The 22,632-nt window shown below is 38.2% G+C and overlaps 1 protein-coding gene across 1 annotated transcript in view; it reads right to left on the bottom strand.

Moving 5' to 3' along the window:
* FBN2 (fibrillin 2) overlaps positions 1-22,632 on the bottom strand; it is a 285,838-nt gene that overhangs the window by 58,461 nt on the left and 204,745 nt on the right. Inside the window, exons 27-36 of the mRNA XM_033181363.1 lie at positions 22,257-22,382; positions 20,269-20,394; positions 19,727-19,849; positions 19,442-19,567; positions 18,995-19,120; positions 17,195-17,317; positions 14,835-14,957; positions 12,968-13,093; positions 2,346-2,468; positions 1,631-1,753 (exon numbers count right to left, since the gene is read on the bottom strand). Of these exons, the coding sequence (XP_033037254.1) occupies positions 1,631-1,753; positions 2,346-2,468; positions 12,968-13,093; positions 14,835-14,957; positions 17,195-17,317; positions 18,995-19,120; positions 19,442-19,567; positions 19,727-19,849; positions 20,269-20,394; positions 22,257-22,382 (1,245 nt within the window). The remainder of the gene's footprint in view (positions 1-1,630; positions 1,754-2,345; positions 2,469-12,967; positions 13,094-14,834; positions 14,958-17,194; positions 17,318-18,994; positions 19,121-19,441; positions 19,568-19,726; positions 19,850-20,268; positions 20,395-22,256; positions 22,383-22,632) is intronic.

Below are 22,632 nucleotides of genomic sequence, written 5' to 3'. Positions count from 1 at the left end.
GAATTGCTCCAAAAAGAAACTCAAAAACTAACATTGATTATACATTGACAGTTAATCAGTGTATTGTTGTGCAAGTATATTCTCTGCGGGGCTGCCCTGGTCTACACTTCTACCAGCAGAACAGGATGCTCCCAAGGCCCATGTCCCCATCAATACTTCACATTATCGAAGTTTCCTAATATTTGCCAGCATATGAGGTGTAAAGTGGTATTTATATAATTGTTTCAATTGGATTTCTTATTCCTAATGATTTTGGTCATTTGTTTGCTTACATTTGTTAACGTTTAGACTATTCTCTTTTATGAGTTGCCTATTCACAGTCTTTGTTCCAAGGAAGTTTTTAAGAAATATTGAGGCCCCAGTGAGTCAGAATTTCTGGGGGTGTAACAGGCATCAATATATTTTCCAGGTTATAAATGGAGTTTACTATGCAGTCTGGGTTGAGAATCACTTTGTGAACTGGGTGACTGCTCCTCTGATTCCTCCCCTCATCCCTGACCCCTCCACTCATTCCTCTCTTGCTGCACACAGCCTTGTGCTATGTCTCTAATGCACAGTCTTCTCCTACCACAGGCGCTTTGTACTGCCTGCTCCTTTTAACTGGTGGCTTCCCTCAGAGGTCCAGTTGGCTTGTCCCCTCCTTAAAGGCTCTGACTCCCCCATTCCTAATATAACATGGCAGTTCTCCTCCAACCACCTCCAGTGCCAATTCTGTTTGTTCTTGCTTTTATTTATCTCCCTGCCTGTAGAATGTAAACACAAAAGCAGAGAATGTGCTTGTTCTGTTCACTGTTGCAACTCCAGCCCTTAGACAGAAAGCGCTCAATCTTTACCAAATGAATTATTTTGAATGGAAAACGCAGAACTTGGAGTAGCCATAAATGACAATTAAAAGTATTCTCTAAAACTTGAAAACAGTATATAAGGTGGGTACAAATCACAGCAGTAAATATTCCTCCCATTTGCTGCAGGCCCAAAAACTGACACTGAGGACAGTAGGCAGATTTCTACTCAAGCAAGGAATTCTCCACTCCTCCCTTTTTTTGTATACTTCCAGAAAATTTTCCAGACCATTTCCTTCTCTAGGAAAACACAGGAATAGTGCAGATAGTAAAAGCTGGACAATTGTTTTTTAAAGATCAGAGGTGCTGACCACAGATTCCGAACCTTCCTTACTGCCTCCTCCTCCTCCCTGTCATCTCTCAACTTCTGATCCAATGGTTTGGCTCATAAATCCATCTGTCTAATTCCTTGCTTCTCATCACTTCATTTACTTCGCTATATGACCCTTCCAGTAGGCAGAATAGATATTCTAATAGCTATACCACCACTCTGGGTTATCCTGGCCAAACACTGGACAAGGAGCCAGGTGGCAACCTCGGCTACTGCCTTAGCTCTGCCATTTTCAAGCTCTGAGACCTTGAACAAATGACTGCACTTCTCTGTGCCTTGGATATCAAGTCTGTGAGAGGAGGAAGGTGGAGCTGATTTGGAAGACAAACACAATAAAGGCGACCATATAATGTTTTGTTTTTAAGTTAACTATAGCAAACATTCATCACAGCTCATTACCAAGAGAGTTTGAATATTCAACTTGATCATTCTATTTGTTTCATATAGCTTTACTTACCAACACAACCCACACCAGTGGGGTTCAACTGAAAATCGGGTGGGCAGTTACACTCATAGCGACCAGGCGTGTTGACACATAGGCCATTGACACAGTTTATGGGATCTGCACACTCATCAATATCTAGGAGAAGCATTGAAAATGCCCAGGTTACCATTTTTACTTTTGCTAGGAATACTGCTGTTCCAAAGAATTTGGTGGAATTTTTGAAAGTTAGTAGATTAAAGATCACTAGAAAGACTCAACACAATAAAATAAAGATCTTAAATTTTGATATATACCTAAAACAGGTTCCACATATCAAGCACACAGTATTTATGACAGCATTTAGTATCCTTGATAAATACATTGTAATTAATTAAAATTTGCAACTCTGAGGAAGAAAAAATTATGTCACTATTTGCTTAACAAAAATCACAAATATACATGTATATATAATACATATACATGAACATACATACAAAGAGGCATTTTACTAGTTTCATTTCAGATATTTAATATTGACAATTATATAGATAACAATTAATATTATTTACATAAAATTGCATCAATTCCATAGCTACAAATAAACGTATCTGAATATAATTTTCTTTTTCAGAAAAATGTGTAACCTAATGCATAGATTAGCTAAGCAGAAATCTCAGGAATTTTTATGATTAGCACAGAATATTATTTCAATGAATCAGAACACAACTTAGCCCATAACTGACCATACCTGTACAGTTCCCTCCAGTTCTGTCCAATTCATAACCATCATCGCAGATACAATGAAACATTCCAGGCAGGTTATTACATGTTCCAAAGACACAAATGTTTTGGAAGGAGCATTCATCAATATCTGAAGATTTAAAAAAAATAGCAATCTCTTATTGACAAAGACATTTTAAAATTTTAATGTAATGTCTAACATTAGTGCATTTTTCTACCCCCTCAGATGTTTTTATTCAGTAAAGCTTTTTTTTTGTCTAGATAGGTAAGTGCAAAGGGCAAGCAACTGATGTTCACCTATGGAACTAAAATATAAAAGAAATATTGTTTCCTTGGTAAAATGAGTGTCTAGTATTTTAAATGACTTGGATTATGATAAAGAAGAGTTGGCTCAAAGCACAAAAAATACAAAAATTAAATATAAACATGTCAAAGAAATGAAATTGTAAAAAAAGATAAAAGCAAATTCAAAGATTCTAACTAATTAGTGCAAACAGCAGATATTTTATAGTTGATAAATGTTTTATATTATGAAAAAACAAATACATAATTATTTTTAAATATTGGAGATATTAAAATTAACTTTTTCATTAATTTAATTAAATTTAATTAAATAAATATTAATTAACTCTTTAGTTTTTACTTCCTTTTTATTTTGCAATCTTCTCTGTTATTATAAAGTAGTTTTAAACAGAGAAGAAATTTCTTCCCTAATTTCATGTTAGTAAGATGGTCCATTGACCCCATATTCTAGTAAATTTCATTAAAATATCTCTACTGAATTGGACTAAAAATTCATTTATGAAAAGTTTATGATAGTCTTCCATGAGGCTGTGACTCAAAGTTAATAAATATGAAGTTATCACTCCTCACTCAGGTGAAAATCAATGTGTATGTATAGCTGTGGAAATAATCTGAATTTCTACTCTCAAAAGAGGACGGACATTTTTGTATAAAAATTGCCTAACACTCAGAGAATGCAGACCAGGCATGTCATTTTAGGCTAGACTAGACAAGTCATCCTAAACTGCTGTCATCAGACAGTTATATCTTAAGTCTAAACAAGACTTCTTTGGTCATTCATTATAGTTAAGATATTGGTTTCAACTATCTTAGATTTAACGTATGGTTCCAATCATGTTCACAGTTTACCATGTGCAAAGGTATTTTTTATTGTATTGGGGGTAAGAAAGTTATTCTCTTTATATAAATGAGTAAAAATTCTTTAAGCTAGATTACAATTGAATTGTGTTAATTTATATTCAAAAAGGGAATTGTACTATCAGCCTTCTGAGTGTGCATTTTTTTGCTTGTTTGTTTCAGACAGGTTCTTGCTCTATCACACAGGCTGGAGTAGTGGCACGATCATGGCTCACTGCAGCCACAACCTCCTGAGCTCAAGCAATCCTCCCCCTTCAGATATCCAGGTAGCTGGGACTATAGGCAAACACAATCACACCAAGCTAGTTTATACAGTTTCTGTAGAGACAGGGTCTCCTTATGTGGCCCAGGTTGGTCTCCAATTCCTGGGCTCAAGTGATCCTCCTTCCTTGGCCTTCCAAAGTGCTGTATTAACAGGTACGGGCCACCATGCCCAATCTATTTTACTTTTAAATGAACTTTATTAGAAATTTCTTTCACCTAAGTAATGTAATTGTTGTATAAAGAAGGTATTTTAAAAGATTACTGTCTTTCCTTTGTAAAATAGATACATATTCAAAAATTCAAATAATACACAAAACAAATAGCAAAACAATTACTCAAAAATGTTTCCATCTAGAAAGAATCATTTAAGATCATTTCAGATATTTATATACATATTTAGAAAGTGAAGCTAAAACAATTTGTATGCATCAGATAAATTTACCATCATCTCAACAGTTTTAAAATACTTTTCTAACGTTAAGAATAAAAAATGAGGCCGGGCGCGGTGGCTCAAGCCTGTAATCCCAGCACTTTGGGAGGCCGAGACGGGCGGATCACGAGGTCAGGAGATCGAGACCATCCTGGTTAACACGGTGAAACCCCATCTCTACTAAAAAATACAAAAAACTAGCCGGGCGAGGTGGCGGGCGCCTGTAGTCCCAGCTACTCGTGAGACTGAGGCAGGAGAATGGCGTGAACGCAGGAGGCAGAGCTTGCAGTGAGCCGAGATCCGGCCACTGCACTCCAGCCAAGGCAAAAGAGCGAGACTCCGTCTCAAAAAAAAAAAAAAAAAAGAAAAGAATAAAAAATACTAAAAATATTTTGGTTTTATGCTAAAGTTGAAATGTAATTTTTAGACAGTATTAATGAATTCTATACAATAAATTATAAGAAAATTAGCACTCATATATCCTTCCAAATGCTTATTTTTATCATTTTCACTTTTTCAATGTCTATGGCAGTTTACCATAATTTCCACAGTGTTTAGTACTAAATATTTACTTAAAGGGATCAATAATGGTTTTATTACAACTTCTCCATTTGTTTCTTGATTGGCTGTGTTTCATTACTGATTATTCTTTTTCCAAGAAGGGTGGGACTTTTATGAAAACACAGGTGTTTTCTACCTGACGTATTTCATGTGTAAGAAAGTGCTTATTATCTTTATAATTAAGTATAATATTTTTCACATTTCTTCAGAATTTTGTGGGCATGGATCTAATGTCTTTTGGTATTGGATATTTCTGTTTAGCTCATGAATTGCCTTTCTTTTTCTTTTTTTTTTTTTTATTATACTTTAAGTTCTGGGATACATGTACAGAATGTGCAGGTTTGTTATGTAGGTATACGCGTGCCATGGTGGTTTGCTGCACCCATCAACCTGTCATCTACATTAGGTATTTATCCTAATGCTATCCCTCCCCTAATCCCCACCCTCTGACAGGCTCCAGTGTGTGACGTTCCCCTCCCTGTGTCCACGTGTTCTCATTGTTCAACTCCCACTTATGAGTGAGAACATATGGTGTTTGGTTTTCTGTTCCTTAGTTTGTTGAGAATGATGGTTTCCAGCTTCATCCATGTCCGTGCAAAGGACATGAACTCACCCATTTTTATGGTTGCATAGTATTCCATGGTGTATATGTGCCACATTTTCTTTATCCAGTCTATCATTGATGGTCATTTGGGTTGGTTCCAAGTCTTTGCTATTATGAACAGTGCTGCAATAAACATATGTGTGCACGTATCTTTATAGTAGAATGATCTATAATCCTTTGGGAATATCCCCAGTAATGGGATTGCTGGGTCAAATGGTATTTCTGGTTCTAGATCCTGGAGGAATCGCTACACTGTCTTCCATATGGTTGAACTAATTTACACTCCCACCAACACGTAAAAGTGTTCCCATTTCTCCACATGCTCTCCAGCATCTGTTGTTTCCTTATTTTTTAACGATTGTCATTCTAACTGGCATGAGATGATATCTCACTGTGCTTTTGATTTGCATTTCTCTAATGACCAGTGATGATGAGCTTTTTTTCTTATGTTTGGTGGCCACATAAATCTCTTCTTTTGAAAATTGTCTGTTCATATCCTTCACTCACTTTTTGATGGGGTTGTTTTTTTCTTGTAAATCTGTTTAAGTTCCTTGTAGATTCTGGATATTAGCCCTTGGTCTGACAGATAGGTTGCAAAAATTTTCTTCCATTCTGTAGGTTGCCTGTTCACTCTGATGACAGTTTCCTTTGCTGTACAGAAGCTCTTTAGTTTAATTAGATTCTATTTGTCAATTTTGGCTTTTGTTGCCATTGCTTTTGGTGTTTTAGTCGTGAAGTCTTTGCCCATGCCTATGTCCTGAATGGCATTGCCTAGGTTTTCTTCTGGGGTTTTTATGGTTTTAGGTCTTACGTTTAAGTCTTTAATCCATCTTGAGTTAATTTTTGTATAAGGGGTAAGAAAGGGGTGCAGTTTCAGTCTTCTGCATAGGGATAGCCAGTTTTCCCAACACCATTTATTAAATAGGTAATCCTTTCTCCATTGTTTGTTTTTGTCAGGTTTGTCAAAGATCAGATGGTTGTAGACATGTGGTGTTATTTCTGAGGGGTCTGTTCTGTTCCATTGGTCTATGTCTCTGTTTTGGTACAAGTACCATGCTGATTTGGTTACTGTGGCCTTATAGGATAGGTTGAAGTCAGGTGGCAGGATAGCTCCAGCTTTGTTCTTTTTACTTAGGATTGTCTTTGCTATACGGGCTCTTTTCTGGTTCCATATGAAATTTAAGGTAGTTTTTCCTAATTCTGTGAAGACAGTCAATGGTAGCTTGATAGGGACAGCATTGAATCTCTAAATTACTTAGGGCAGTATGGCCATTTGCATGATACTGATTTTTCCTATCCGTGAGCATGGAATGTTTTTCCATTTGTTTTGTGTCCTCTCTTATTTCCTTGAGTAGTGGTTTGTAGTTCTAAGAGGCCCTTCACATCCCTTGTAAGTTGTATTCCTAGGTATTTGATTCTCTTTGTAGCAATTGTGAATGGGATTTCACTCATGATTTGGCTCTCTGTTTGTCTATTATTGCTGTGTAGGAATGCTTGTGATTTTTGCACATTGATTTTATATCCTGAGACTGCTGAAATTGCTTATCAGCTTAAGGAGATTTTGGGCTGAGACGATGCGGTTTTCTTTTCTTTTTTTTTTTTTTGAGACGGAGTCTCGCTCTGTTGCCTGGGCTGGAGTGCAGTGGCCGGTTCTCAGTTCACTGCAAGCTCCGCCTCCCGGGTTTATGCCATTCTCCTGCCTCAGCCTCCGAGTAGCTGGGACTACAGGCGCCCGCCACCTCGCCCGGCTAGTTTTTTGTATTTTTTTAGTAGAGATGGGGTTTCACCGTGTTAGCCAGGATGGTCTCGATCTCCTGACCTCGTGATCCGCCCGTCTCGGCCTCCCAAAGTGCTGGGATTACAGGCTTGAGCCACCGCGCCCGGCCAACGACGATGCGGTTTTCTAAATATACAATCATGTCATCTGCAAAGAGATACAATTTGACTTCCTCTCTTCCTATTTGAATCCCCTTTATTTCTTTCTCTCGCCCAACTGCCCTGGCCAGAACTTCCAACAGTATGTTGAATAAGAGTGGTGAAAGAGGACATCCTCGTCTTGTGCCAGTTTTCAAAGGGAACCAGCCTTTGCCCATTCAGTATGATATTGGCTGTGGGTTTGTCAAAAATAGCTCTTATTATTTTGAGATACATTCCATCAATAGCTAGTTTATTGAGAGTTTTTAGCATGAAGGGGTGTTGAATTTTATTGAAGGGCCTATTTTAATGAAGGCCTAGTTTTATTGAAGGCCTTACTGCATCTTTTAAGATAATCATGTGGTTTTTGTCATTGGTTCTGTTTATGTGATGGATTATTACATTTATTGATTTGCATATGTTGAACCAGCCTTGCAGCCTAGGGATGAAGTTGACTCAATCGTGGTGGATACGCTCTTTGACGTGCTGCTGGATTTGGTTTGCCAGTATTTTATTGAGGATTTTTGCATCGACGTTCATTGGGGATATTGACCTGAAATTTTCTTTTTTTGTTGTGTCTCTTCCAAGTTTTGGTATCAGGATGACGCTGGCCTCATAAAATGAGTTAGGGAGGAGTCCCTCTTTTTCTATTGTTTGGAACAGTTTCAGAAGGAATGGTACCAGCTCCTCTTTGTACTTCTGGTAGAATTCGGCTGTGAATCTACCTGTTCCTGGACTTCCTTCGTTTGGTAGGCTATTAATTATTGCCTCAATTTCAGAACTTGTTATTGGTCTATTCGGGGATTCGACCTCTTCCTGGTTTAGTCTTGGGAGGGTGTATGTGTCTAGGAATTTATCCATTTCTTCTAGATTTTCTACTTTATTTGCATAGAGGTGTTTATAGTATTCTCTGATGGTAGTTTATTTTTCTGTGTGATCAGTGGTGATATCTCTGCCTTTATCATTTTTTATTGTGTCTATTTGATTTTTCTCTCCCTTCTTTTTTCACTAGCAGTCTATCTCTTTTGTTAATCTTTTCAAAAAACAGCTCCTGGATTCACTGATTTTTTTTTTGAAGGGTTTATTGTGTCCCTATCTTCCTCAGCTCTGCTCTTAGTGATTTCTTGTCTTCTGCTAGCTACAGATTTTGTTTGCTCTTGCTTCTCGAGCTCTTTTAATTGTGATGTTAGAGTGTTGATTTTAGATCTTTCCTGCTTTCTCCCATGGACAATTAGTGCTGTAAATTTGCCTCTAAACACTGCTTTAGCTGTGTCCCAGAGATTCTGGCACATTGTGACTTTGTTTTCATTGGTTTCAAAGAACTTCTTTATTCCTGCCTTAATTTCGTTATTTACCCAGTAGTCATTCAGGAGCAAGTTGTTCAGTTGCTGTATAGTTGTGTGGTTTTGAGTGAGTTTCTTTTCTTTTTCGTTTTTTTTTTTTTTTTTTTTTTGAGATGGAGTCTTGCTCTGTCATCCCAGGCTGGAGTGCAGTGGCGTCATCTTGGCTCTCACTGCAAGCTCTGCCTCCTGGGTTTAAGCCATTCTCCTGCCTCAGCCTCCTGAGTAGCTGGGACTAAAGGCACATGCCACCATGCCTGGCTAATGTTTTTTGTATTTTTAGTAGAGAGGGAGTTTCACCGTGTTAGCCAGTATGGTCTCGATCTCCTGACCTCATGATCTGCCAGCCTTGGCCTCCCAAAGTGTTAGGATTACAAGCATGTATCACTGTGCCTGGCCATGAGTGAGTTTCTTAATCCTGAGTTCTAATTTGGTTGCATTGTGGTCTGAGAGACTGTTTGTTATTACTTTCATTCTTTCACATTTGCTGAGGAGTGTTTTACTTCTCATGATGTGGTCAATTTTAGAATAAGTGCGATGTTGTGCTGAGAAGAATGTATATTTTGTTGATTTGGGGTGGAGACTTCTGTAGATCTCTATTAGGTCCACTTGGTCCAGAGCTGAGTTCAAATCCTGAATATCCTTTATTTTCTGTCTCGTTGATCTGTCTGATACTGACAGTGGGGTGTTAAAGTCTCCCACTGTTATTGTGTGGGAGTCTAAGTCTCTTTGTACGTCTCTAAGAACTTGCTTTATGGATCTGGGTGCTCCTGTATTGGGTGCAGATATATTTAGGCTAGTTAGCTCTTCTTGTTGCATTGATCTCTTTACCATTATGTAATGCCCTTCTTTGTCTCTTTTGATCTTTGTTGGTTTAAAGTCTGTTTTATCAGAGACTAGGATTGCCATCTCTAAGAACTTGCTTTATGGATCTGGGTGCTCCTGTATTGGGTGCAGATATATTTAGGCTAGTTAGCTCTTCTTGTTCCATTGATCTCTTTATCATTATGTAATGCCCTTCTTTGTCTCTTTTGATCTTTGTTGGTTTAAAGTCTGTTTTATCAGAGACTAGGATTGCAAGCTCTTGCTTTTTTTTGCTTTCTGTTTGCTTGGTAAATATTCCTCCATCCTTTTATTTTGAGCCTATGTGTCTTTGCACATGAGATGTGTTGCCTTTTCTATCTGAATTCTTCAATCCTTCTCCTATGACTAAAGTTGACAAATGTAGTAAATCTAAGTCTTTGTCTTACAATTTGGGCTTTGTATATTCCGTTCTTTGTTTGACTGCACGAAAATGTTTGGTTGTTTAGTACTTTTTTTTTTCTAGTTGATTTTTTGGGCTCTCTTCAGCGACACCAATTATACTGTTTATAGTTTTTGTCTTTTCTCTAATAGTGTTAATTTCTCTTTCCTCTTTTTTCCACTGTTATTATCTCAGGCCCCTTCTCTATGCTAGCAATTACATTTTCATCTGTATGTCTTCTGGTTTTTGCTGTTTTTATTTAATAGTCCTCTTATTTTGCTGTATTGGTCCCCATTTCTTATTTCCCTTGATTCTACAATCTCCCTTTTACTCTATAGCTCTTATAATCTCCATAAGCTTGTTCAACTACATTTATGATTTTATTAAGATCATATATGGCATAAAGTACCTATGGAAAATTTGTTTTATTTCTTGAGGAGTTTTCTTCCATCGTGGGTTGGTTCTTTAGCTGTTTTTGTGTTTTTCTTCGTTTTGTTTTCATAGGATGCCTGTATAGTTGCTACTGTTTATTTTTCAGCTTGTATACACACTACTTGGCTTGCTCTTTCAAGAGCTTCTGTTTACTTTAGCACGGTTTAAATAACATCGCTTGGTATCTTTCCTTCTTTATCAGAGCTTATGTGGAAGACAGCTGGTTTCGGTTTCGTTAAAGCTGTATTCAGTCGCCCAAAGTTTCATAAGGTGGAGGGAGAGAAGATTGAGAATGGGGAGAGCTCCTGTGGGCTCTAGGTTGATGAACTTGGCCTTCACTTTCTCTTTAGAAATTATAGAAAATGGTCTGTATGTAGGTCTGTTCCATTCAACGGAGTCCTCTATCATGTTCCTGCAGGGGTTCGTCCAGGTTTTATATTCCCTCATTTTGGTGGAGATTACTGGGAAATGGCCAACTTCAATAATTTTTTGAATTCTATAGAAATTCTGAGACTTTGTGGTGGAAAATGTTCATCGGAGGATCATGTACTTATAATAAGATGGGTAGACAACAATGGATTCAATTAGCAAATTCAGAAAAAAACTGTCCAGATGAGCCAGACCTTGTGGAGAGGAGAGAAAAACAAGGGGAATGGCCAGAACCATGGAATTACATTTTTTGGATTTCAAAAGATGGCATTCAGCTGAATGGAGCAGAGGGTCCAACTGAGGGTGAACTACAGGTGTGCCAACCCTCAGCTGCCCTGTCAGTTACGAGTTTCTCTCTGTGGTAATGACATATGAGAAAACTAGATGTGAAGGAAGTATAGTAAACAGTAACTATTTAGCACCATCTTGGGGGAAAGGGAAGTTCTGAAAGGGCCTGTGCCACCCATAAAGTAATACACAATTAGGAAGGAAAAATCCTGTCTAGGTATAAACAATTTACGTTGGTGAAAGTGGCTACTGCTGACCTGTTCCTTCTCCCACTAACTCTTGTCAAACTGATGTAGATAATAAATCATGTCATTCCACATTTACATTGATTCACATTTTCCATTAATTCTACTACTAAACTTCAGTGCTTAGAAGAAACCAGGACCGAGAAAAAAAGGAACTTACCCTAAGTCACCTTGTATAAAATGGATTAGATTCTGCCCAATATTGTGGGTCAACGTAGAAATATGAATGTTTTCAGTTTCTAACTTCATCTTCCCTAGGGCCAACTGTTCGTCCCCTTTTTCTGAGTCTCACCACATTTGTTGCTCTTTCTGAAGAATTTCATGACATTCTGGCTCACTTTCTTTCTTCAGGGCCACTTCTGATGGTGGAGCAGAGTTGGGCTCCACTCTGAACCACTGCAGGGTGTATCAGCTGGTCTCGTTTGGTTGACACTGATGAACTGTGTGTTTGTGTGTGTGTGAGTGCGTGCACGTGTGCCAGTACTTGCCATTTCTGTTCATTTGGTTAGATACCGATGTAGGGGGAAGTTTTTAAATCTGTTTGCAGTTTATCATTTTTGCTCAGCAGTTAGTTTTTTTTTTTTTTTTCTCTATGAGGCTGCATGACTGGCAAACTGGGTTTCTTTGTTGTTTGTTTATTTTGGCTTTATTTTGTTTTGAGACAGAGTTTCACTCTTGTTGCCCAGTCTGGAGGGCAATGGCGCAATCTCGGCTCACCACAACCTCTACCTCCAGGGTTCAAGCAATTCTCCTGCCTCTGCCTTCTGAGTAGCTGGGATTACAGGCACGAGCCACCACACCTGGCTAATTTTGTATTTTTAGTAGAGACGGGGTTTCTCCATGTTGGTCAGGCTGGTCTCGAACTCCTGACCTCAGGTGATCCACCCACCTTGGCCTCCCAAAGTGCTGGGATTATAGGCGTGAGACACCACGCCCGGCCCAAACTGAGTTTTTTAAAAGGTTTTCTGTGAATCATAAATTCTGCTGAAGCCCTATGGTGTATAAATTATTTTCAATCTCTCCTTTCTTCATTTATATTTTCATATAGTCCCTATTCATAACACAATGATGGCTCAAACTATATATAATGTGAATTGAGTTTCTAATTTAATAGAAAATCCAAATTCTTTTTCTTGGAAAATCCAAATTCTTTCTTTCTTGCCTATCATACTAGGCACAAAGACCCATTTCTAGGAAAGGGGGATGATGCCATCACTTAGAATAAGGAACCACTAGTATTAAGCAAAAGTACAGCCCTTGCTGAATCCCTGAAGAGGACTTCCATTCCCAGACATACAGACAGAAGTCTCAACCACGAAGGTAAATGCCAAAAATGAGTTTTTTATGATTTTGATAAACACAATAAATAGTGGTGGTTGAGACAAGTAATGGAGCATATTTTAAAAGCTGAATAGTTTCTCCACATGTCATTCAGTTAGTGATAAAAAAGAAAGAAGAGAAAAAATGGTTAAAAAAGAAAAAAGAATGAGCCAAACTTCCAACTACTGGCTCTTGGCCAGGAAAACTTCATAAGAGATGAAAGCTGCCTTCATCATTATTCATTCGGCAAAATAATCCACGCTTAAACGAACGACTTTTATATGTGCAGCATGTGCTACGTATTCTGCTTCCAGGTGGGGCTTGTTCCAGCCCTTGTTGTGGTTTCATTTGCTGTGGTTGATCCAACTTGAAAATGAGTTGAAATCCTGGTGACCCACCTTGGCAGGATCTGCTGTCTGAGGCTGGAGTGAAGCCCATCTCACACTCGCAGCGATATGCACCCGGGACATTAAGGCACTGTCCGTTCTCACAGAGGTTTATGTTTTCCGCACACTCATCAACATCTGCACAAAAAAGGAAATTCCATCTCTGTCAAGTTCCAAATTTCATGACATATTTTCTCCCTGCCCTATAAATAGATCAGTTTTACTGGCTTGACTTAATGCTCATTAACATGAAACAACAGTTAATCACATTCACTTAAAGGAGGGTATCAACCTGAGAGAAAGTCTATTTATCCTGCTCCCCCAACATTCAATTGTAATATAATTAAAGAAAAGCTATTTAACCTGCACCCTAACATTCAATTGTAATATTATTCATAGGAGAAATGCAGACGTCTCTCACATTTGCCTTCTCTTGTCAGTGGTATGCCAACATTATTTAGATATGAAAAACACTGGAATTAACCTTAAAATGGTGATCATTCTTTGAGAAAATTACAGTATTCGAATAAACAACTTGTTTTTCACTAGTTCAAGTGTTTTAAAGCAAACTAGAGACACTATGGGAATGGGAAAAGTTTCTTTCATGTCATAATCTTATGACAAATACTTCTATCTTAATTACACAAACAGACATTACTCATAGACCTTAAAGATAATTTAATTATATCAAGTGGAATAAGAGGGAAGGAAAAACCAATGTTTAGTGAGGGTGTCATTTGCCATGTGCTGTGCTGGTTGCCTGACATGCATTTTTTCACTGAATTCACCAATCTCCTGAGGTTTAGAGGGGAAGAACCTATGGCTAAGAGCATCCAAGTAAGCTGACAGAGCCACACCAAGGTAATAATACATGTTGACTGAGTCAGGATCTGATTGCAGATGTGTCTGACTTGAAAGCCATGCTCTTTCCTTGACACCATAGTGCGGCGAAATGCCAGGAAAGATGCAATATCTAGGGCTACAAGTAATGAAGCTTTACAATTGAATAAACACATTTCCTTAAACAGGCATCTGAAAATGATGAGGCTGCATTTTTGATGTCAACAATTAGAAAATAATTTAGTCTATCCTTTAATTATGGGTTTAAAATGTGTACTGAAAATCAATTGAGAAACACTTAAACTTTATAAATTGAAAATTATTCAACTTTATGTCCAGCAAGATTATCTAGTCTTATACATGCATATAATGAGAGGATGCTTTATCTTCAAAGAATATGAATGAATAGAAGCTAAATAGAAGCTAATATTTACTGAAATTTTGTGATGTGTTCTTCTAAGTCCTTTATTTGTATTATTTCATTTAATCCTTTCAATGTCATGTGATAAACTACTGAGACTTTGATAAACACATTAAATAGCAGTGATCAGACAGGTCATATATTCTATCTCAAAAAGCTGAACAGTTTTCCCATGCCATTCATTTAGGAATAAAAAAGAAGAAAAGAAAATGTATTATTACTATTTCATTTTAAATCAGGCCAGATAAGTTAAGCAATTCACTTACAGTTACAGGCAAAAAATGGCATAGGCAAGATTTGAATCCAGGTAGTCTGATCCAGACAAAGGCTGGGATTTTTTTAACCACCATGTTACAAATAAGTAAGATAAAATGGCAAATCATTAACAGTACATGATTGTTACAAATGCCTTTATTTGAAAACTTTCAATAATATATCTGGAAAGTCATTCAGATTTTTGTGTTTAATGTAAGAGAAAGATACATAGTCACCTGCAGGTCAAGTATAAAAAAAGAAGTAGTTACTTTTGTCTCCTCTAGCTATAATTTTCTTCAAATAAGGAAGCATATAGTGTTCTATGACTATCCCATCAGAGCACACCTCAGGACTATCACCCACCTGAGCAGGTAAAGCCATCTCCAGTGAAACCTTCGGAGCAGGCACAGCGGTATGAGCCTGGGGTATTTACACACTGAGCATTGATGCTACACTGGTGGGTTCCATTAGAACATTCATCCAGATCTGCAGAACACAGCAAAAAAGTTCAGAAATGAAAATGCAACATTTAAGCACCTGGAAGGAACGTTTGCCTTAATTTACATATAAACTGGACAAATGGCATGCGTTTCAGTTTGCAGGATCACAGTTCCAATTCACTAAGCTCTCAGACCCAATATCCAATGTCCATACAATAAATGTGGGCCAAAATTATGAACTCAAGCATTTTGTGAGATATATAGTCAACATGAATTTTTTTTAACAGCTTAAAGCAAACTAGTGTTAGATCTCATTCTGACTTCTACTGAGGGTGAATTTTATTAGTGGTTTCCTTATCAGTAAAAGGATCAATTCTGAAGGTGATACTGAATTTCAGAACAGGAAAATTAACAAAGAGTTTTCCAGTTTATTTAATAGATGAGGAAACAGATATATGATTCTTGACCTCACGGAACCCTTAGTCTAGTAGAAAAGACAGATGTTAAACACAGAAAACAATTAAATCTTGCTACATGTGCCATGAAGAAAAGTTACAAGGTGTCATGAGAGAATAAAAAGGGCATCCTATTTGGGCTGCAGGAACAAAGATGCCCCCTTTGAGGAAGTAGTTTTTAGTAAACGTCAGACCTGAGGATGAGAAAGGCTTAACTTGCTAAACAGAGGTGGGGAAGGGTATTCCTTCCAGAAGGAGGAGTGCATGGTAAGACACCAAGGAGGAAATGAGCTCAGTGTGACTGAAGAAATGAAAGGAGGTTACAGTGGCAAAGCAGAATACACCAGATGGAGGGTGATGGACAATTAAGCTAGAAAGACAATGGAAACCCACAGTCAAGGGAGGGAAGATGCATTTTATCCTGAATTCAATGGGCTAGAGTGAAGACTATGAAGAGATCGAATCCATGCTCCTGCTGCTACGTGGAGAATGGATTGCAGGAGGGCCAGAGAGGGAACAAGCCAACGTACCAGAGGGGGGTTCTTTTAACATTCAGCAGACACCAAGAGCGAGGGTGCATGAGAGAGAGAGAGACAGACAGAGAGAGAGAGAGAGAGAGCGCACAGAGAGACTCTCTTTGCTCTCTCTGGTTGGGACTAGAGGAGAGGAAAGAAGATGTAAAGAAGAGGATGAATTTGGGTGACATCTTGGAGCACAGGAGGCTGGACACAGCTGAATGTCTTGTATCAGAGGCAGGCTGTTTTGCAACAGTTAGCCAAAATGACAGATGAACAAGAAGCACCAAAATGGGAGGCCGAAAAGAGAAAAGGGGTAGGCACATGGGGCTACAAAAATGGGAATGAGGGCATGGTTGAAAAGCTATGATAGTAACCCTGGAAAGATGGCTGGACTAGAGGCTGGCGCTTCACTAAGCCATTGCAAGTGTTATTTAGTAGTTATTTGGAAGCTCTGATACTTCACATTCTATAGTCAGCACATAAACTTTTGATAAGTATGAAATATTTGAATGGATAAAAAAGTATATATTCAAATTAACTTATAGTTTTGGTAAGAGATCTTAAAGCTATCTTTTAATCCTTACTGTGGGTCTATACGTTTTTTGTAAGTTATCGGGGGACATGAGTTTAGCTTGCTTTCTTTTCTCTTTTAAATTGACCTGGAAATTCTTGCCGGTTGGAAAAATGCTTTATTGTAAGGCAAGTGAAACACTAAGCTTATTACACAGAACTGTGAATGACACTCAGGATATATTCTAGTCCCTTGCCTCTCAGATATAAAATACTTCTTCTTAGACTGGCTCAAGAACCATAAAACTTGGAAAAATTGTCCATTTTTTTTCTTCAAATAAGACGTCTTGGAATCCGAGAAAGCATTTAGAATTTCCTGTAAGAAGAATTCTATTTTCTAACAAGATGCTGGTATTGTTGACTTACTACAAACTTAGGTTATCTGAAAAAATATTTTATTGCTCTCTATTTATTTCACTGGATTTTAAATCTCACTGATTACTTCTTTGAAAAGATTGGAGGAACATACTAGTCATTTTTCATCATACAGCTGTGTTTGGATCGCCAGCTGCATATCAATTTTTTACTGAACAACAACACATTAAAAAACAGGTGCCAAGGCATACTGTTGAAATTTTGATAAGGGTAAAGGAAACTCTTAGGCAGGAATTACCTTGCAACTAAGATAGCCTTTTTATAAGGGAATTAATAAAAGTGAAGAGCATGATTCTACAATTGTGCCAAAAAGAGACTTCAAAACTCTGTGCCTTAGCAAAGGATCTTTACATTTGCAAACTCACCAATACACTTGATGCCATTTCCAATCCAGCCTTCTCTGCAGCTACATTTGAAGCTTCCTGGGATATTCAGACATGAAGCATGCATGTCGCAGTTATGAGCACCAATTTCACACTCATCCACATCTGAGAAACCATAATTGATAAGAAAAAAATAAAAATACAAACTAATTAATTCTACTTCCAGGTATATTTTTGTATAGGTAACACTTTAAAGTAAAGATGCAACTGTGTGGAGAAAATGGTAGCCTAACTTTTATTCTTAAGTTTTGTAGACTGCAAGAGGATTTGGAAAATTCATGATCCTAATAAAATGAGTTCTTCCCTAGAAAGAACTGTCAGCCACTTTCCAGTAGAAGAGAGATAAGACACAGCAGCGTTGCTCCCTGGCAGGTACGTGTGTCATCCTGGGGCCTTCTTCCCTGTCCAGACTCAGACACAGCTCCATAAAGAGGACATTCGATTACAGATCAAGAGAAATCTTATTTCCAATAATAGACAGTGCTATTCCTTCCTACTGATATTTATTACATATTTTTCATGAAGAATCTAACCTTTTAAAAAAAGTAATAGTTTATTCTCTTTTTAAAATTACATGATCATTTGTCATTTTAAAAATCAATATAAATATTTTATAGAATTAAAAAACTATAATTTAGGTGTTTATTTTTATTTCTTCTATTTGAGATTATAGAAAAATATTCACTGGGAATGTTATCTGGAAAGCAGCCAGATGCTTTCGCCAGTGTGTGTGCGTGTGTGTATTTGTTTGTCTGTATACACACACACATATCCTTATATATGTATGTATAACCTATGTAGATTTGGTTCTCCAAAGCTTTCTTGACTATAAATAGTAATGTGTCCCATCTAGTTCAACGATTACATATTATAGATGCTGAAATCACACACACACACACACACACACACACACACAAACACACACACTCTCTCTCTGTCTCTCTCTCTGTTGGCTTCACATCAACCCTGTCAGTGGTGAACATGCAGAGAACACCTTCTTTTATAATCTGTCCCTTAATGGAGGGGTCAGGTTAAGGGCTGGGTTGCCTTCTAAGTCTTCCACCACCTCCTTGAAAAAATATCATACATAAGTCTTAAATTGACAACTGAGGAATACATGACCCAAAACCTTGACCCTGGCACATCCTAGCCCCACTTGCATACAAAAGGCTAAAACTACTTAGTAGAGAAAGGGAACAAAAGACAAAGTGGGTGAAGTGAGCAAAGAAGGAAAGTGAAGAGAGAAAAAAGAGAAAGGCAATTTGGGCAGGGAGAAGACAAAAGCAAACAGAGAAGAGCAAACAAGAAAGGAAAATATGGGAGAAAGGAAGAAAGGGAAAGGATCTCAATGAAACTTAAGATTGATTTTTACTAGTTTAAAAGAAGTGCAGAGGTAAACGGCAACTGGGATCCCGGGTCTTTTGGTGCTCTTTGTTCATGAATGCCTTCCATGTGGGCAGCAGTCATACTCAGAAAGTGACTGCTGCTGCATGAGCCACCATTAGCGGTCAGGGCCACGGGAACCGGACTGCACTCCCACTCACTCACTCACTCTCTGTCACAGCCCACAGTCAGCCTCCCGGTGGGTGGCTCGGACAGTGTGCTACCACAGAGACCAGCCAAATCCATCACACATGCTATGGGTCACACACTCATCCCACACACAGTCACAGCCTGGTGGCAGGTAACCGGCCTAAGGGACGCCAGAAAACAAACGATGCTGAAAGTTGGCCTTTGACATCTGAGAAGTTGAAACACAGAGAACACAAACTTGAAACCTACCTGTACATCCTGTGGTCCCCTTCTTCACTGAGTAACCCAGCTGACAGTGGCAAATGAAGGATCCCTTTGTGTTCTCACATTCCCCAAACATGCAGATATTTGAATTTAGGTCACATTCATTCACATCTAGAAAATTTATTTTCAATATCTTAGTAGGTGTTCATCACAGTAATTTAAAAGCTATCTTCTACACTGAATAGCATAATACTGAAATACACAGGTGAGATCTAAAATATAATCCATCTGCAAATCATCGTATTGCAGATAAATATACTATCTGCCTTTAGAGATTTTTAAAAGTAATTCTTCCTGAGATTTTATATTTCTAGTAAAATGATTTGAATTTTTAAAATAACAACTGAAAAAGCCTTCCTTTTATCATGCTTGTGTGTGCATGTGTGTATGCACGTGTGTGTATAAATGTTTATCCTTTCTTATGATACCCACCAATACATGTTTTCATGTCCATGGAAGCCATGAAGCCATCATAGCAGAGGCAGCGATACTCTCCAGGAATGTTGGTACACTGACCGCCATCACAGATATCAGGATTGTTTTCACATTCATCAATGTCTGATGATACAAAATTAGCATCAAATGAAAATAAAAATGTCATTCATCAATCTCAAATGCTTTCGTTTTCTATCTAGTTCCACTTGGTAATATCTGCAGCCATATTTTCAAGAAAAAATTAACTAGATGTACAAAGCCTATGTGTTTTCCTTTCTATACCTGCACACGATCTCCCATCTGGCATCAGGGCATAACCCTCACTGCAGCTGCATTCGTAGCTTCCCTCTGAATTTGTGCACTGGGTGTCACAGCCTCCGTTCATTATCATACATTCATCAATATCTGTGAAAACAGCAACGCAACCACATTACTTGTTAGGTCTGCTTCCTTAAAAGGAGTTTTCTTCTTTTTAAACAGATAATGCTAATGTGGCTTTGAATTTTTCTCCCCACTATGTGTGCTGATTGAACATCATCCTTCTTAGTTCTTTTAACTTCATTTTAGGCAGCATTCCATGTTTAACTGCAGTACCCTAAGATTAAATAATTCGGAAATAGAAGAACTATGGGGATTAGAGCATTTTCTACATTAAGATGAGTGAGTCTGCTGCAAGACCAACAAAATATCTGAGATCTGCCCCCAGTCTTACATTCATTTTCGGGACAAAGGATTTGCATAAGCTTCATTATAATTCAGTGCCAAAAGTTTTCCTAGGCTGATTTGAGACATATGAGTTTCAGGCCTGCTTGGTCTCCCCTTACCTGTACAGCCCTGGCGGTCTGGCGTGGCCTGATATCCAGGATTGCAAGAGCACTGATAGGTTCCAATCATATTCACACATTTTCCATTTCTGCAGAGATTGTCACTCAGGGAGCATTCATTAATATCTATAAAAGATACAAAGAATTAATGCTTTATACAATATCGAATCACTACAGCCATCAGAAAGGTGCTTCACCAGAGCAGTGGTCTCCAAAGGGGTTTGTGTACTTCATGGGGAAGTGAAATGTTCTCCTGGGGGATTGGAAGAAAATGCTGGAGTCTCTATTTCCATCTACAACAGTACTGTTGAGCAAAGCTTTCTACAGTGATGCAACTGTTCCATATCTATGTGGTCTAATATACAGCTGCATGTGCTACTGAGTACTGGAAATATGGCCAGTATAACTAAGGAATATTTAATGTTATTTAATTTTAACTGAGTTTACATAGCCACATGTGGCTAGTGATATCATGTTAGACCACACAGATTGCACACATGCCAGAACTGAAGCTAAATACTACTTAATATACGAACTTACACTGGCATGCTCACCTGGTCTATATTAGATGGTGAAGTGTTGCCTACATGATTTGAAGTATCCTGATGGAAGACTGATGGTTCCACAAGACAGAGGCATGACAACAAGGCCTTCACGTCTTTCACTGCTTACACTGTGTTATGTTTCGTGTGTCAGGATAGTAATCTAACAAATCACACTGCCTGTTTTAAAATAAACTAACCCCTATAATATGGGCAGGTGCCTTAAAAATAAACTAGTACCAATAATGTAAGCACAAGATAACAGAAGAAAATGGCAGAGTGATATGCTTCCTTATGTAAACTACTTGTCGGGCGTAAGATAACATAAAAAACAGTGACAATATAATCAGATATAACCAGAAATTCATTCCAAATTCTCAAAATAACCAAGATTATATGGCATGGGTTTATGCTTATGATCACTAAGTGTATATTACACAGAAATATACATTTTGTATTCTGCATTGTTCCTTTATACTCTTTTAAGCTGTAAGATCCATGAAAACTAAGTAACAAAGTAAACTTAGATCTGTGACTCACTGTACCTCAATATGTACAACCATGAATAAATATTCTGGAATTATTAGTGTGAAAAAGCCTTTTATACCACTATTAAAATGAAGTAAGAACATTAAAAACCTTTTCATTTATCACTTTAAAATATCTATTTAAAAATTCACCTCATATACTAGCAAAGCAATACATATGGCTTATAAATAAATATATACGTATTAGAAAGGTGTGCTCAAATTATGATTTGAAATTTAGTGTGCAATCTGTTCTATTTTAGGCTGTCTTATTTGCTTATGGTTTTAAGAAAGATTTCCTGTGAAGAACATGCTTTCTGGCTAAATCAAAGTTTTAAAGCCAGTATACTAGGAACATAGTAATTCCAGAGACCTTCATGTACTATGAAAAGCAATAGGTTGCAATGTCCAAAGACCAGTCATTAGCCTTCTTATATCCTTTCTGGCATCCCTACAGAGCTCAGGGCAGAGGAAGGAACCCAGTGTTTCCCTGAGAAGTGGGTTAAGGGAGCACCGTGTTCACACACATGCAAGCTGCTCTGTGAGCAGGCACAGGGGCGCAGAGCAGAGTCTGCCTGAGTAGCTGGGAAGACGCTGGGCAAAGGTGTACAATGCACAGGGCAGCTTTCCCATTTCTTCCTAATGGCGGATGACACCACAGGGACATCCACAGGGCTCCTCACCAATCACGTGGCTTGCAATAAAAAAAGAGGCCAACCAGAGGAATGCCAGCTCATTCGAGAGTGTCACCCAAGCCTCCACTAAAGACACAGCCTGTGTCCAGATGTAGGGAATCTCAATTTCCACCTTTTAATAAGCTAGATTTCATGTGCTCCTCAAACAACAGGTTTGTCAGAACTGATCCCTGCCCTTTACCAGTTGTGCTGGGCAGGTTTATGTGCTGAGGAGATAAACTCACCCACACAGTCCTCACGGGATGGTGACAGCTCGTGTCCCAGTGGGCAGTCACACTGAAAGCTGCCCTCAGTGTTCACACAGGTGCCACCCCTACAAAGGAGAGGGTTACGTTCACATTCGTCAATGTCTGAAAGGTAAAAACGTGAGATCCATTAAAGAACTCTGAGGGAAAAATATTCACACATACAGCGTGGGAGAAAGAATACTATCTGATGGGAGAGTGTGAGTCAGTGTAAGAGATATGCTCATGGGAGATGGGATAATGCTTTCCTCACTTTTCCTACAACCAACAGAAAAACTAAACATTCTACTCTTAAAGGCAGTAAGCTTTCAAGAAATTTAATTGCATGAAATGAGCAGCCTCATAAGGGGTAGAA

This window comes from Trachypithecus francoisi, unplaced genomic scaffold (assembly GCF_009764315.1).
Source record: "Trachypithecus francoisi isolate TF-2019V2 unplaced genomic scaffold, Tfra_2.0 Lachesis_group2, whole genome shotgun sequence".
In the NCBI taxonomy this organism is placed as follows: Eukaryota; Metazoa; Chordata; class Mammalia; order Primates; family Cercopithecidae; genus Trachypithecus; species Trachypithecus francoisi.
This window is presented reverse-complemented; position numbering and strand designations above follow the sequence as displayed.